General features: G+C 43.3%; 1 protein-coding gene across 14 annotated transcripts in view; it reads right to left on the bottom strand.

Moving 5' to 3' along the window:
• EP400 (E1A binding protein p400) overlaps positions 1-16699 on the bottom strand; it is a 133127-nt gene that overhangs the window by 110190 nt on the left and 6238 nt on the right. For 9 of the 14 annotated variants that reach the window (XM_037733183.1, XM_037733189.1, XM_037733185.1 and 6 more), the window contains exons 2-3: positions 11705-13074; positions 10045-10155 (exon numbers count right to left, since the gene is read on the bottom strand). In XM_037733183.1, the coding sequence (XP_037589111.1) occupies positions 10045-10155; positions 11705-13039 (1446 nt within the window). In that variant the 5' untranslated portion in view covers positions 13040-13074. The remainder of the gene's footprint in view (positions 1-10044; positions 10156-11704; positions 13075-16699) is intronic. The other 5 variants (XM_017513608.2, XM_017513614.2, XM_017513611.2 and 2 more) reach the window with 1 other exon arrangement.

The raw sequence follows: 16699 nt of genomic DNA, 5'->3' as shown, positions 1-16699 counted from the left end.
ACAAATCCTACAGTTGGCTGCAAATAATAAAATTCATCCTGAAACTCTGTCTTTAACTTTTTTTTTTTTTTGACACAAAGTCTTGTTCTGTCGCCCAGGCTGGAGTACAGCGGCGCAATCTCGGCTCACTGCAACCTCGGCTCACTGCAACCTCCACCTCCCGGGTTCAAGCGAGTCTCCTGCCTCAGCCTCTCCAGTAGCTGAGACTACGGGCACATGCCACCATGCCTGGCTAATTTTCTGTATTTTTAGTAGAGGCGGGATTTCACCATGTTGGCCAGGCTGGTCTCAAAGTCCTGGCCTCAAGTGATCCACCGGCTCTCGCCTCCCAAAATTTCAACTCTTTTTAGAATGGTTAACAGGGCTTGCAAAGCCATAATAAAACCAGGGCCACAATCTAGCAGCACTTTTAGCTAAACACAAAGTGAATATATGGTGGGTACCAGGAAGAGACTTACACTCTCCTGATTCACTAGTGTCACTCCTAAGAGTTCTCTAAATAGAACAGACATAATTTAAAATTAGAAAAGTGGTTAAATGAATTACAGGTCCTCAAAATAATGAAGCAGTAGCAGCTGTTAAAATGAGAATGATCAGAAGTGAATAAAACAAAAATAATTATTTGTTAAATAAAATAACAAATCAAAAAACTATAAATTTGCTTATTTCAACTGGTATATATGCGACATAACATTAAAAAATCAGCCAGGCATGGTGGCTCACATCTGTAATCCCAGCACTTTGGGAGGCCAAGGCAGGTTGATCACTTGAGGTCAGGAGTTCGAGACCAGCCTGGCCAAAATGGTAAAACCCTGTCTCTACTAAAAATAAAAAAATTAGCTGGTGTGGTGGTGGGTGCCTGTAATCCCAGCTACTCAAGGGGCTGAGATAGGAGAATCCCTTGAGCCCGGGAGGCGGAGGCTGTAGTGAGCCACGACTGTCCCACTGCACTCCAGCCTGGGAAACAGAATGAGATTCCGTCTCAAAAAAAAAAAAAATCATTGTGTTATGATGATGAAATTATGGGTAATTATTTATTTTCTCTAATAGAAAAATGATGAAAAATTTCTATTTAGAATGGTTCTTTTTATCTTTTTACAAACGTGTATCTGTCTGTATTTTATACATAACACTTCTTGCACTCAATAATATTACCTAAAAATCTTGTGGAAACAGAAATTAGTACATATGTAATAAAGAATTCTGAATTTTGATCCAAGGCTTGCCTTTAAAAAAATAAGCAAACAGGCCGGGCGCGGTGGCTCAAGCCTGTAATCCCAGCACTTTGGGAGGCCGAGGCGGGTGGATCACGAGGTCAACAGATCGAGACCATCCTGGTCAACATGGTGAAACCCCATCTTTACTAAAACTACAAAAAATTAGCTGAGCATGGTGGCGTGTGCCTGTAATCCCAGCTATTCAGGAGGCTGAGGCAGGAGAATTGCCTGAACCCAGGAGGCGGAGGTTGCGGTGAGCCGAGATCGCGCCATTGCACTCCAGCCTGGGTAACAAGAGCGAAACTCCGTCTCAAATAAATAAATAAATAAACAAATAATAAAAAATAAAATAAAATAAAGAATTCTGAATTTATTTCCAGAATTTCAGTAGTAGTCAAAATAAAAATTATACAATTGGCTATAAGTAATAAAACTCATGCTGAATTTTTTTTCCAAAGAAAAGGATGTTTTTCACTTTAAACTCCTTTCTATTTTCTTAGATAGCTATCCACTGTTATTTGCTTCAAAAGTCTGTAACTCAAATTGGAGACTCCTTGGTTTTCACCTTTCAGTCTTGTAATTTTTTATTAGGAAATACATCACACATACAAAAGAAATTATAAAATATACATAAGGCTCTCAAAGCATAGTAAAATTAATTGAAACTAAACAATCCATTCAACTTGTTTGAAAATGTTCATAATACAATGTTGAGGAGGAAAATGGAAAAATACATACATACAATTTAAAGCAGTAATAATAAAGCAATCCCCCATATACTTATCACATGCATTAAGAAATAAAAATGTTGGCTCGAGATTACACTGGAGGACAAAAATAAAAAAAGAAAAATTTACGTATCCCTTAAAAACTCCATACGCTCCCTTCCCACCAAGGTACTTACTACGCAAACTCTATGTTAAACATCTCCCTAAAGAACCCATAAGTGTATGAGGTGAATGGGAAATTAAAAAAAAAGAACCCTTGTGCACTGCTAGTAGGAATGTAAATTACTACATCTATTATGGAAATCAGTATGGAGGTTCCTCAAAATATTAAAAATAGAATGAACATGTGATCCAGCAATCCCACTACTGGGTACATATCCAAAGGAAAGAAAATCAGCATCTCAAAGAGGAATCTGCACTCCTGTGTTCACTGCAGCACTGTTCACAACAGCCACGATCTGAAAACAACCTAAGTATCCATCAACATGAAAAGATAATATATATACACAATGGAACACCATTCAGTATAAAAAGTAAGGAAATCCTGCCATTTATGACAACACGAATGAACCTAGAAGGCATAATGCTAACTGAAATAAGCCAGAGAAAGAAAAATGCTGTAGCGCATCCCTTATATGTGGAGTTTTGTTTTTGTTGTTTTTTGTTTTTTTTTTTTTTTTTTTTGAGACGGAGTTTCGCTCTTGTTACCCAGGCTGGAGTGCAATGGCGCGATCTCGGCTCACCGCAACCTCCGCCTCCTGGGTTCAGGCAATTCTCCTGCCTCAACCTCCTGAGTAGCTAGGATTACAGGCACGTGCCACCATGCCCAGCTAATGTTTTGTATTTTTAGTAGAGACGGGGTTTCACCATGTTGACCAGGATGGTCTCGATCTCTTGACCTCGTGATCCACCCACCTCGGCCTCCCAAAGTGCTGGGATTACAGGCTTGAGCCACTGCGCCCGGCCTGAGTTTTGTTTTTCGAGACGATCTTGCTCTACAGCCCAGCCTGGAGTGTAGTGGCACAATCACAGCTCACTGCAGCCTCAACCCCCTGAGCTCAAGCCATCTTCCTGCCTCACCCTTCTGAATGAGTGGCTGGGACTATGGGCACATGCCATACCTGGTTAATTTTTTAATGTTTTCGTAGGGATGGTGTCTGCAGGCTGGTTTTGAACACGTGGTCTCAAGCGGCCCTCCTACCTCGGCCTCTCATAAAGTGCTGGGATTGCACGTGTGAGCCACAGCACACAGCCTATAGATAACAATACTGCACTGTATACTTGGAATTTGCCAAAAGAGTAGATCTTAACCATTCTCACCAAAGCAAAACAAAAAAAGGGTAACTTAATTAATTTGACCGTGGTAATCACCTCACTATCCTTACATCAAAACACTTTGTACATTTTATATAAAACTCGATTTGGCAATTATACCTCAATAAACCTACCTAAAAAAAAAAAAAAAAAAGTGTTTTGTTAGAGTGTCATCACCCATGGGTATGTGTCTACACCATGTGTGCTTCTGCTGACACCCAACACCCATGCGCACGCTGGCAGGGTCCCCGGTCTGCACTGGTTGCTCTATTAGCACCCTTCCAGGAATGTGCACAGTGCATTCACTCTGCGCCCAATGGACAATCTGCTTCTTTCCAACTGGGGGCTGCCAAACCCAATGCTGCTAGGAACATTACTGCACATGTGTTTCTGGGGCACAAATACAAGAGTCTCTCTAGAGCACTGTGCTGGGTCAGAATATGCTCTCTGCTCACCATTTTCAGATAATGCAAAACATTTCCAAATAACTAGATCAAGCCCCACTCTCATCAAAAGCGGATGAGTTCTATATCAACGGAGCCTCTCAGTTTAACTTTTGCAATCTGGTGAGTCTAACAGAGTCTAAGCAGTTTAATTTGTACTGTAAAGGCTGCATCTCTTTTTCATGTGTTTATGGGCAGGCCTGGCCTATTGTCCTACTGTTCTAATGTAGATATTTATCAATGTGGTCTCTAAATGCATTAATATATTATATTCCTCCAGGCATTAGCAGTAAAGTTGCCCCACTAACAAATTTTCTGATAATCTCCCACTCAAGAGTTATCTTCTTTTTTTCAGGGAGTCGGGGAGATAGAGTTTTGCTCTGCCACCCAGGGTGTGCGGTGGCACAATCTCAGCTCACTGCAACCTCTGCCTCCCGAATTCAAGCAATTCTTGTTCCTCAGCCTCCTTAGTTGGGACTACAGAAGTGCACCACCAGACCCAGCTAATTTTCTCCTATTTTTAGTAGAGACAGGGTTTCACCACGTTGGCCGGACTGGTCTTAAACTCCTGACCTCAGGTGATCTGCCCACCTCAGCCACCACACCTGGCCAAGAGTTACCTTCAACTGCATCAAACTCATTACAATGAGTACCTAAATAGCAGAATCAAATTATTATTCCCCACTGAAAGGAGCCAGGCTCTTTGTTGAAATGACTGATTCCAGGGCCAGATCAAAGAATATACAAGATGAACCTTAAACAGCTTGTGCCAGAAAATAAAGTAGTACTCAGAAAGTAAGAGAGGTATGTCGAAAGTATACTAGAGCCGGATTGAAGAGGCACCAATTGGTCAATCACAGATAACCAGAGCATCAAAATAAATAATAACAAAACAACCAGGAGGGGGGCTGGGCAGCAAATGACTGGCAAGGAGCGTCAGGCAACTTCATGGAGTGATAGACATGGACACAGTGACCATCGTGTGGGTTGCATGGGTGTACGCATTTGACAAAACTCTGCCAGCTGCTGACAATGAAGATCTGTGTGTTCTGCTTTTAAAGCATGCCTCATTTAATGTAATTTACCATTTTTACAAACTAAAAAAAACCACATATCATTGTCAACAGATGTATTTGACAAAATTCAACATCTATTCATGATATACTAGGAGTAAAACGGAATTTTCTTACCTTGATAAAGAACATCTGCAAAATCTACAGTTAACATCTTACTTAACAGTGAAAGACTACATGCCTTTGCCCTAAGATTGCGAAGAATATCATACTGGATGTCCTCGCCAATGCAATGAAAAGAAAAGAAATACAGATTGAGGCCGGGCGCGGTGGCTCACGCCTGTAATGCCAGCACTTTGGGAGGCTGAGGTGGGTGGATCACGAGATCAAGACCATCCTGGCCAAGATGGTGACACCCCATCTCTAAAGAAAATTAAAATTAAAATTAAAAAATTAAAAAAATAAAAAAAAAGAAATACAGACTGAAAAAGAAAAAGAATCCTGTTCTATATGCAGACAGGATTCTCTATGTAGAGAATCCCATGGAATCTCCAAAAAAGGTCCTAAAACTAATAAATGAGTTTAGCAAGGTTGCAGAATGTAGGTTCAAATAATCAACTGTATATCTACTTCCAATAAACAGCTGAAAATTTTTTTAAGTACTATGTATAAAACCTACCAAAATTGGAATACTGAGGTATATATCTAACAAAATATATGCAGAATTAGCATGCTGAAAGTTACAAAATGCTGACAAAAGAAATCAAAGAACACTGAAATAAATGGAGAGATATACCATATTCATGGACTGGAAGACTCATGTTGCTGTTGTTGTTGTTGTTGTTTTTAAAGCTAAGCCTTGAAGTAGACTCATACTGTTAAGATATCACTCCTCTCCAAACAGGTCAATAGACTCAACACAATTCTAATCAAAATCCCAGCAGGATGCTTTGTAGATATCAACAAGTTGATTCTAAAATTTACACAAAATGAAAAAGGAACTAGAATGACATCATCACTGTCATTAGAGAAATGCAAATCAAAACCACACTGAGATACCATCTTACACCAGTTAGAATGGCAATCATCAAAAAATCTGGAGACAAAAGACGCTGGAGAGGATGTGGAGAAATAGGAACACTTTCACACTGCTGGTGGGAGTGTAAATTAGTTCAACCATTGTGGAAGACGGTGTTGTGATTCCTCAAGGATCTAGAAATAGAAATTCCATTTGACCCAGCAATCCCATTACTGGGTATATACCCAAAGGATTATATATCCTTCTATAATAAAGACACATGCACACATATGTTCATTGCGGCACTGTTTACAATAGCAAAGACCTGAAACCAACCCAAATGCCCATCAGTGATAGACTGGACAAGGAAAATGTGGCACATATACACCATGGAATACTATGCAGCCACAAAAAACGATGAGTTTGTGTCCTTTGTAGGGACATGGATGAATCTGGAAACCATCATTCTCAGCAAACTGACATAAGAACAGAAAATCAAACACCACATGTTCTCACCCATAGATGGGCGTTGAACAATGAGAACACATGGACACAGGGAGGCGAGCATCACACACCAGGGTCTGTTGGGGGCCCTGGGGAGGGACAGCAGGGGGTGGGGCAGTTGGGGAGGGATAACATGGGGAGAAATGCCAGATATAGGTGATGGGGGGATGGAGGCAGCAAACCCCCTTGCCAGATAAGTACCTATGCAACAACCCTGCATGATCTGCACATGTACCCCAGAACCTAAAGTGCAATTATAAAAAAAGAAAAAGAACAAGCTTGGAAAAATCACACTACTTGACTTCAAAACTTATATAAAACTATAGTAATCACAATAGTGTGGCACTGGCAGAGAGAAAAACACATAAAGAAAAGGGAAGATGAGAGAATCCAGAAACAAACATACCAATAGGGTCAACTAATCTCTGGCAAAAATGCAAGTCAACTCAACATACATAGGATACTCTTTTTAAGAAATGGTGCTGAAACAACTGGCTATTCACATGCAAATGACTATTTTTATGTTTGCCATGTTACACAAAACTTTACTCAAAGTAAATCATAGATCTAAAAGTAAAACTACAAAGCTTCTAGAAGAAAACATAAAAGGATATCTTTCTGGCCATGGATTGAGCAGAGCTCTTAGACATGGCATCAAAAGCAAATCCATAAAAGAAAAAAAAGATAAATTGTACTCCTACAAAATTTAAAACTTTTGCTCTGGAAAAGATACTGTTAAGAGAAAACAAAGACAAGCTAAAGACAGGAAAAAATATTTGCAAATCATGTAGCTGACAAAAAAACATGTCCATATTACGTGAGGAACTTTCAAATATAACAATAACTCAATGAAAAAATGAGTGAGACATGAACATATACTTTGTCAAAGACACATGAACAGCAAATGAAAAAATGCTCAACTTCATCAGTCTTCAGAGACATCCAAATTAAAATCAACATGTCTACTGGAAGGACTAAAAAAGAAAACTGACAATAACAAGTACTAGGGAGGAAGCGAAACAAAGAGAACTATCATACAATGCTACTGGGAACACAAAATGGTACAGGCACTTTGGAAAAGTTTGTAAGTTTCTTTTAATCTTTTTTGAGAGAGTCTCACTGTCGCCCAGGCTGGAATGCAGTGGTGCCATCTCAGCTCACTGCCATCTCCACCTCCCAGGTACAAGCAATTCTCCTGCCTCAGACTCCCAAGCAGCTGGGACTAGCGGCACACCACCATGCCTGCCTAATTTTTTGTATTTTTTTCCTTTTATTAGTAGAGACAGGATTTCACTCTGTTGGTCAGACTGTTCTTGAACTCCTGACCTCAAGTGATCTGTCCGCCTCGGCCTCCCAAAGTCCTTGGATTACAGGTGTGTGCCACTGCACCCAGCCGGACAGTTTCTTAATAAAGTTCAACATACCCAGAAATCTGACCCCTAGGGTCAGATTAAAAATCAGGCAGTCACCCAAAGGAGAATAGTTTCAGAGACACTCCTTGACTCCTAGGCATTTACCCAAATGAAATGAATGCCTATGTTGACACGATAAACTGTACGTGTTATTTATGACAGCTTTCATTCCTAAATTCTAAAAACTGGAAACAACCCAAATATTCTTCAACAGGTGAATGAATAAACAAACTAGGGCACACTCACACAATGGAATCAGCACTCAGCAATAAAAATAACAAATTAATGGCAAATAAAGTAGATGAATCCAAAATGCATTATCTTAAGTGAAAAAAGCCAGACTGAAAAGCAACCGAGACTAGGATTCCATTGATACTCACCCTAGAAAAGGCAAAATCATTAGAGATGGAGAACAAAGGTCAAAGGAAGCTCGAAGGGTTGATGGGGGAACATTACGGGAGTTGATGGGAACTGTTCTGTTTCTTGACTGTGGTGGTGGTTACACAACTCGTCAAAATTCACATGTACAGACTAAAAAACAGTATGTTTTACTGAATGCAAATTAAGTAAGTTTAAACAAACATAAGCAAATACTGATAGTGATATATTACAGCCTACTGATTCTAATAAATGTAGATGGAATGATGGAGTTAGAAAACCCATCGTGGATTCTTTACAGTAACAATTGATTCCGGCAAGACTCATCAATAGATGCTAGAACTAGTGGGCAAAAGTTTAATGAGATCCAGGATATTTACATACCCTCAAAGTATTTTCCCCTAAATTACCCATCATTTACAAAAGGAAAAATAAATAAATTTCCACTGACAGGCCTAGTAGAAATCACCTTAACAAAGTAGTCAAAGTTAACATTACTAGTTAAGGGACAAAGTGACATCACAGCCTTCTGATAAAACACATTGAAATAGACGTATCGTTACTTCAGCATTCTTCTCAAAAACACATGATCCAAATATGACACAAGAAAACAACAGACAGTCCTACATCAAAGGACACTGTACAAAATAACTTGTCTATACTCTTCAAGGCCCAGGCCAAAGCCAAGGTCATCAAAGACTGAGAAACCAGCCCAGATTAAAGAGGCCAGAGAGGCAAGACAACTAGATACTGGACCGGGGGAAAGAAACACTAAGAAAGACATCCTCGAGACAAAAGATGAAATTTGAATATAAACTATGGATTAGAATATATTATTGTATTACTGTAAAGCTTCCTGATTTTTATCACTCTACCGTGATTAGGTAAGGGAATAACCTTACCTAATCCATGCTAAAGTATTTACAGATAAAGGAGTATGATATGATGTTTTATACATGTGTGTATGTGTATGTACATATGAGAATAAAAATAACGCGAATGAGGCAAAAACAACTGGTAAATTTAGCAATGGGTAGAAGGGGTTTTTTTAAATAATTATTTCAACTATCATGTACATTTAAAATTACATCAAAATTTAAAATAACAAAAATCCCAAGGATGAAACTGCTTTCACAACCCAGCAAAATCTATTCCAAAGCTAGTAAAATTCTGACCTTTTTTTTTTTGAGACAGAGTCTCCCTCTATCATCCAGGCTGGAGTGCAGTGGCGCAATCTCAGCTCACTGCAACCTCCACCTCTCAGGTTCAAGTGATTCTCCTGCCTCAGCCTCCCAAGTAACTGGGATTACAGGTGTGTACCACCAAGCCTGGCTAATTTTTATATTTTTGATAGGAACAGGGTTTCACCATGTTGGCCAGGCTGGTCTGGAATTCCTGACCTCAGGTAATCTACCCACCTCAGTCTCCCAAAGTTCTGGGATTACAGGCGTGAGTGACCTATAGTTTTAAATTCTTGACATTATTAACAATGAGTAATTTGCAAAAAATTAAAAATAATCAGTTTGCATTCACTTAACATCCATTTAGAAGCTTATGGTCCTGATGATTTCAGAAGTGTATTTCACTTCAGCATTTCCTCTAGCTATGGTAAATACCAATTTATCATCTGCTTGAATCTTTTTTTTTTTCTTTTTCTGTTTTGCACTGTTCTCAAAATACAAATAAAGGACACAAGAAAGAACCAACATTTAAAACACAGCACACAAGGAATCCTGAGCATACATTCAACAGGACTAAGTATTAGATGACATGCATGCTAAAGCTACTACTGCATTACAGGTATACGAAAGGAAATAATGCACTAAGATCTGTGTCATCATTAACTCATGCAATTTAATTTTATAATTTTATATGCAGGAAGATTTTTTACTGTTTAAAAATAAGAAATGGGCTCTGGAAAAAAATGCTGAAGAGCAAGTAGTATATTGAAGGTTAAAATATCTGGATGAAGGAAAAGTTTGGGATGATACTACATTTTAGAACCATCGAAAAGTACCTGAAATGGTTGCTGCTGGGATGAAAAAGCAGCAGAAACCTTTGGCGGAAGCTGGGTTGCTATAGCAACGGGAGTCCCAGTCTGCCCATCCTTTCCTGTCACAACCTTTACCTGAGAGGAAATATTTTGAGAAAAAAAGGCAACATAATTTTTAAAACTGCTCAAAATTATGTTAGAATTTTACTGCTGATAGCTCACTGACATTTGGGGTTTAAAAATGGAAAGTTTTTGTATCAAATCCTGTAAAAGGATACTGAATTGACAGATTTATAGCATAACAACCCAACTCAAACTACAAACCTTGCAAAAACTCCAATTTCAGTCAAAGTGCAATATCCTTAGATTCTGCAACTTCAAATTTTGAAAATGCATATGGCAGACAGACTTCAAGTAACAAAGCCCTAACGACTCCACAGGAAATTTGCAGAATAGCCACTCTGTTATCTAAGGTCAGAACAGCAAAGGTCTTTTTCAGCAGGAAGTTAGAAAAACGAATTTATTTTTCTTTCTAAGCACAGATAAGGGGGATTGAGCTTACAGACAACATTGGTATACAAACATAAGAGACATGAATTTTACTATTTCAGGACAACAGAGGTGAAATCCTCAAAATAATCATATAAACCTGTTGAAAAACAAAAACGGTCCATCCTGGAAAAGGTGTTAAAGAAAACACAAAACGGCAAAGCCACACAAATACATCCACAGATATCAGTAAGGACTGCTTGAGCAAAGAGACTAGCTTTTGTTCACCAAAAGCAGATTTCTTTGCAGAAGAGCTGACAGATTTAAATTATTTTGCTATATGATAAAACAAAGTAAGCTCCACCAACATAGTATACAGTACACAACACGAAGGCACGAAATACAGTGCGTCACAGTCCAATTCACTCTCACCCTGGTTTTCAGGAAGTCTGACTCACCATGGTACTAAGAAATCTCTGTTGGGGGGATTTATTATGTGCCATTCCAGGCACCCAAAAAGTATACTCTCAAAACAGAGTCGCCCTTAAATATCACTCAACACTTATTTATAAAAATAAGTTTAAAGTATGACCTCAAATCTTGGGACAACATCTAAAAATTAAGTAACTTCTCAAGGATAGTTTTTTGCCATAACTGTATGAAGATCCCATATAAATACATCTAGTGACTTATGGCTGGCTATTATAAAAAGCTAGTGACTTCCATCTGTTTGAAAACCATGCTGATGGTGTTTTTACAGAGAGAGTTACAGAAGTAAAATGTGAAACTTGGAAAATCAAACAAAGGGTGCTGTGCTTTCACACATTTGGCTGGTGACAGCTGTCAGCGTCAGCCAATGAACCACACAATCAGATACAAGTCGAAAAAAACGGACACACTTGCTGAGTTCTCTGAACCTGAGATGACTCCTTGGTGCTCGATGAAAACCTTGGGTGTTGAATACGCACTCATCACAGCGCAGCTCCGGCCCTTCCTCCTGACACACTTCCATGGTCAACAGCTCTTCCCATGAAGAGGCCAAACCCATTCTTCACTTTTACTTATGGATCAAATCCTTGTGAAACTAAAACCTTATAAATACCACAGGCTCAATAAATTATTACTTAATTCACTGTTGCATCGACTCTGATAATCTAGAAGACTTGTACTAGGCAAATTAACTCCTGTTTCTTACCTCATCATTGATAACCTCAGATTTTTCTTTCTCCTCTTCCTCCTCCTCCTCCTCTTCTTCAATGTCCAAATCATTCTGCCTAAGATACGCTTGTAATGGGGCATAATGTTTCTTCTTGAAAGCTAAGAAATCCATCATATTCCCTTGAAAATGTTGCAAGAAAAACAGTTCAATCAAATACTCCTTGAAGACCTCCTTCAGAGCCTGCATCTCCTGGTAATGATAGTCCAGGCACTGCTTCCTCATCTGTGCCATCTCCGGAGAGGCTGGGGGAATCTCCTCTAACTTCTTGGGAGCCTTCTTCACTCCCGTGCTCCCCGCAGACGTGAGTGGCAGGCTGGAAAGGCCTGGGGGCACAGCAGTCCTGGAAGGGCTGGTGGGCGGGGGTGGGGAGGTCATCCCAAACCCCGCTGCGCCCCCAGCCCCAGGCAGCAGTACGCTGGGCGTCCTCTCGAAGCCCAGGGATCGGGGCAGCGGCGGCCCCTGCAGCACCTGCTGCTGCTGGACCAGCTGGCCCTGGATGATGCTGCTGATCTGAGGTGGCAGGTTGGCCGTGGTGATGTGGCTTGGGCTGGCCAGGGGCTGCAGGCCGGCCCCACCGGCAGCCGCAGGGCTCTGGGGTCCCAGGTGGTGGATGGTGCCCCCTGACTGTGTGTGGGGCTGGGAGAGTCTCCGCTCTCGGACCGTGATGGGTGTGCCCGCGTGCTGGAGCTGAACCTGGGCCCCCTGGGCGATCTGGGTGAGTCCTGACCCATCCTGAAACACAAAGTGTCCGCCACTGGATGGGCTCAAGCTGATCTGCCTCACCAGTACGCTGGCATCCACGAAGCCCCCGCTGGGGCTGCTGCTGCAGAGACCCAGCCCGGGGCCAGGGGCACCTGCACGCACATTCTGCAGGGCCTGCCCCGGCCCAGGGCTGGGCTGCGTGGGGCTCTGGGTCTGGACCTGCTGGGACAGGGGGGACGTGACCTGAATGTAGGACGGAGACCCGTGCTCAAACCGCCGAGGCTGAGTGCTGAACTGGAAGCCTGGAGAAGTGGGGCTGGGGAGCGGCAGTGGGGCCAGTGTGATCTGCTGGTTTCCCCCGACGACAGGGCCCACACTCTGCAGGGTGATGTTCACATTCTGCCCAGTCGCAGGGCTCCTACTCATCAGCTGCTGTATTTGATAACTGGGAGACTGGGGTGCCGACGGGCTGGCTGAGGGAGCGAAGGGAGCCGCGGGGGATGGGGGCGGGTTGGGGTGGGCCGGCTGCTCCTCACCCTCGCTGCCAGGGCAGGCCCTGGGCCTCTGCAACTGATGCTGGACGTTCTGAGGGCCAGTGCCATGGTGCATGATCACCTCCCTTCTGTATCCAACGTGTCGTTCTCCTAAAAATTACAATTACAATCAAGTTACTTGAGGGCAAACATAATTGTTTACCACTTAGAACTGAAAAGGTACTTTGAAGGTATATTTTTACCACATCTGATTCAAATGACAGAGCTGACTCACACTCAGTGCAGCACAGCTAGATAAACGTGTCCTCAGTCACTGTTGTGCCTGGGGTGGGCCCCACAGAAGTGGGTGGGTAATCTAAACCACCTACTGCGGGACGGAGTGAGCATCACTGACCTCAACAGCTAACCTGTGCCGGCGCTCGGTGAGACCAGGCCAACCCTCAAACCCGCATGGCCACCCTGTGGGGTAGAAATACTCATACCCCATCTGAAGGACGAGGAGACGGAGCTACAGGAATATCTGTGAGCTGTTCAAGGCCACAAAGCCAGCAGGCAGAAGGGCAAGGTCTGAACCTAACACTCACACTGTGACCCATAAGCCCCTTGCCAGCCTCTGCCCACCCCTTCCTATGAAGGGACATCTCCCTGCTCACTGCTGCCCAGTGCCCAGGAGGCATTCTGTGACTCCTGCTGAACGAAGATGTGCAGCACCACCTCGCCAAAAGCAAATATCCAGCCCTCCCCAGCCAGTAGTTCTTATCAACCTCCAGACTACCTCAACTGCAAACTCTCCTGTGATAAATGCAGTTGAAAGACACTGAGCCACAGGTGTGTGTCAGGCCCTGTGCTACTGCCGGAGAGTAGAGACAGACATAGGTAAGACAGTCCTTGCCCTGGGGAGGCTGCCACCCTATGCCAGGAGCTAGGAGAAAACATGACATCAAGTCCCGGAGGGGAAGGTAGGGAATGGCCTCAGATCTCAATGTTCTCCGTAAGAGCACACAGAGAGAAGAAACTGTGAGAAGGTCTCAAGGGAGAGAGAAGGGAGATGGCCAGGACCTGGCTCTCACTCTGGGGTAAGTTGCCTTTCTGGCTCTGCAAACTCTCTGTGAGGCTGTACCATAATCTCAAAGGAGCTGTAACCCAAACGCTGCTGAGCACAAGTGGACGAGAAACAGCAGCGGAAGAGCAGAAGGGACCACTGAGAAAAGTCGGCTTTCCAGACAGGATGAAGCAGAGGACGGGGCAGAGAAGGGTAATCCTGGGATGAGACAGAGTCCGACCTGGGCTAGACTCCACTGTCTACAGGGGAAAGCAGGGCTAAAGGTAAGCAATGAGCCCCACCACTGCAGCACCTCGCCCCATGTTCCCCACTGTGGTCACCCTTTCTCTCCTAAGAAAAGCAAGGGTGCAAATGCAGTGGTGAATGGGGCCTGCCACCCAAGTCAGTGCCAGCGTTCCAAGAGGAGCTGTGGGACACTGTCCCACAGAAAGGGGGTGGCTGCTGCTTGAATCTATTTAATAGCTAATTTCTGTCATAAAGGAACAAAAATCTCATTCAAGTTTTCAAGGGAAGCAGATGGAGAAAAACTGACTCTTGGTGGCACAGTTTAGCACTGAGCCAGTGGGTCAGAAGTCACATCACCCCCGATACTCTGGTTCACACTCAGGCCACATAAGCCAGCCTGGCCTGGGTGCCACCATTTCAGACTTCTCAAGTCCTGCTAGACACACCCAGCTGCCCTTGTCTTCTTGGAGGGCCGGCTGGACAGCTACCAGAGAGCTTCTTCCTGCTTCCTCCAAGACAATCAAGACCCCCGTTCTTTGCAAGGGCATCACTGCTTATCTCTATGAGAAAATGTACAATGGATTTTTAAAAATCATGAACCTAAAGAAGATGAAAAATGGCCAGGCACAGCCGGGCATGGTGACTCATGCCTGTAACCCAGCACTTTGGGAGGTCGAGGCAGGCGGATCACTGTAGGGTCCAGCCCTACAGGGTCCTGTGAGCCCCTCTCTACAGGTGTGGAGATAAGAAACTGTGGAAATAAAAGACAGAAGACACCAAGAAAGAGAAAACAGAGTTGAGCCCACGGGTCCACTGCCCACCAAAGCACACAGTCTGGCAGTGGCCCTGAGTGCCTGGAAACTCTGACTTTTATTGAGTACAAAGCAGAGGGCAGGGTAGGTAGGGGGAGGTAATGGTGGTCGGTGATAGGGTCAGGTAAATCACGTGTCTTGGAGATAGGGGCCCAGGTCTTTCAAGTGGATGAATCAAGGAGAAAACCTAATGCGTCAGCAATTTTCTCATACTTGTCAGGAAAGAACAAAGGTATTAAGATTTGTTACTATTACTGATTATATCCTCTAAGAAAAAGAGAAACCAGGTGCAGCATCAGAACATGAAAGCAGACACGGAACGTGACCGCTGAAGCACAGCATCACACAGAGAGAATTAAGCCCTCGGATGTCTGCAGCCCTACCTGACAGACGTCAGGCCCACCCCAAGAGCTTGGAGGAACGGAGTTTTCTCCTAACTCCCCTGAGGAAGAAGACATCGCGGACGTTCTGGACGTCTCCTTCCCTAGCTGGCTAAACAGCGGGCGCTTTCCCAGCACTGGCGCTGCCACACAGCCAAGGCACCCTCCAACAGCCCTTATGTGGGCGTGACAGAAGGCTCAGAGCATCTTGCCTTAGGATCACAATGTTACCTCAGTTCTGTGCTTCATAACCTGATCATAAGTAAAATAAAAAGGTTATACTGAGCACATATATTTCTCATTACATGCGAATAACTACATGATTATTTAAGATTACATATAGGAATAACTATGTAGCTCTATCTCTAATTCTTTTCTTGTTCTATATTTGTGTGGGAACAGGCTGAGGCTTCAGACCCTTGCCCCGGCACTTGTGGCGTCTCCCATGGGGTCTCCCCACAACAGATCACTAAGTCAAGAGATCGAGACCATCCTGGCCAACATGGTAAAACCCCGTCTCTAATAAAAATACAAAAATTAGCTAAGCGTGGTGATGTACGCCTGTAGTCCCAGCTACTCGGGAGGCTGACGCAGGACTCACTTGAACCCGGGAGTCGGAGGTTGCAGTGAGCCAAGATTGCGCCACAGCACTCCAGCCTGGCAACAGAGCGAGACTACATCTCAAAAAAAAAAAGAAAAAAACAAGGCCAGGCATGCCTCACACCTGTAATGCCAGCACCTGGGGAGGCTGAGGTAGGAGGATCACTTGAGGTCAGGAGTTCAAGACCAGCCTAGGCAACGTAGTAAGACCCCATCAAGAAAAATACAAAAATTAGCCAGCCAAGGTCACCGTGTGGTAGCCTGTAGTCTCAGCTACTCAGGAGGCTGAAGGAGGAGATAGCTTGAGCCCAGGAAATTGATGCTGCAATGAAGAACTTCTCAAAAAAAGAAGTTCTAAAACTTACAAGGCTCTGGCCGGGCACGGTGGCTCACAACTGTAATCCCGGCACTTTGGGAGGCCGAGGCAGGTGGATCACCTGAGGTAAGGAGTTCGAGACTAGCCTGACCAACATGGTGAAACCCTGTCTCTATAAAAAAATAAAAAATAATAAAACTTACAAGGCTCTTACAAGTTTCAGGTACCTGGCTAAAATACATGAATATATGAAATAAACGACTACAGAATTTATAAATGCACAAGTGCCGGGCGCGGTGGCTCAAGCCTGTAATCCCAGCACTTTGGGAGGCCGAGGCGGGTGGATCACGAGGTCAAGAGATCGAGACCATCCTGGTCA

Source organism: Cebus imitator, unplaced genomic scaffold, assembly GCF_001604975.1.
Source record: "Cebus imitator isolate Cc_AM_T3 unplaced genomic scaffold, Cebus_imitator-1.0 Scaffold497, whole genome shotgun sequence".
In the NCBI taxonomy this organism is placed as follows: Eukaryota; Metazoa; Chordata; class Mammalia; order Primates; family Cebidae; genus Cebus; species Cebus imitator.
This window is presented reverse-complemented; position numbering and strand designations above follow the sequence as displayed.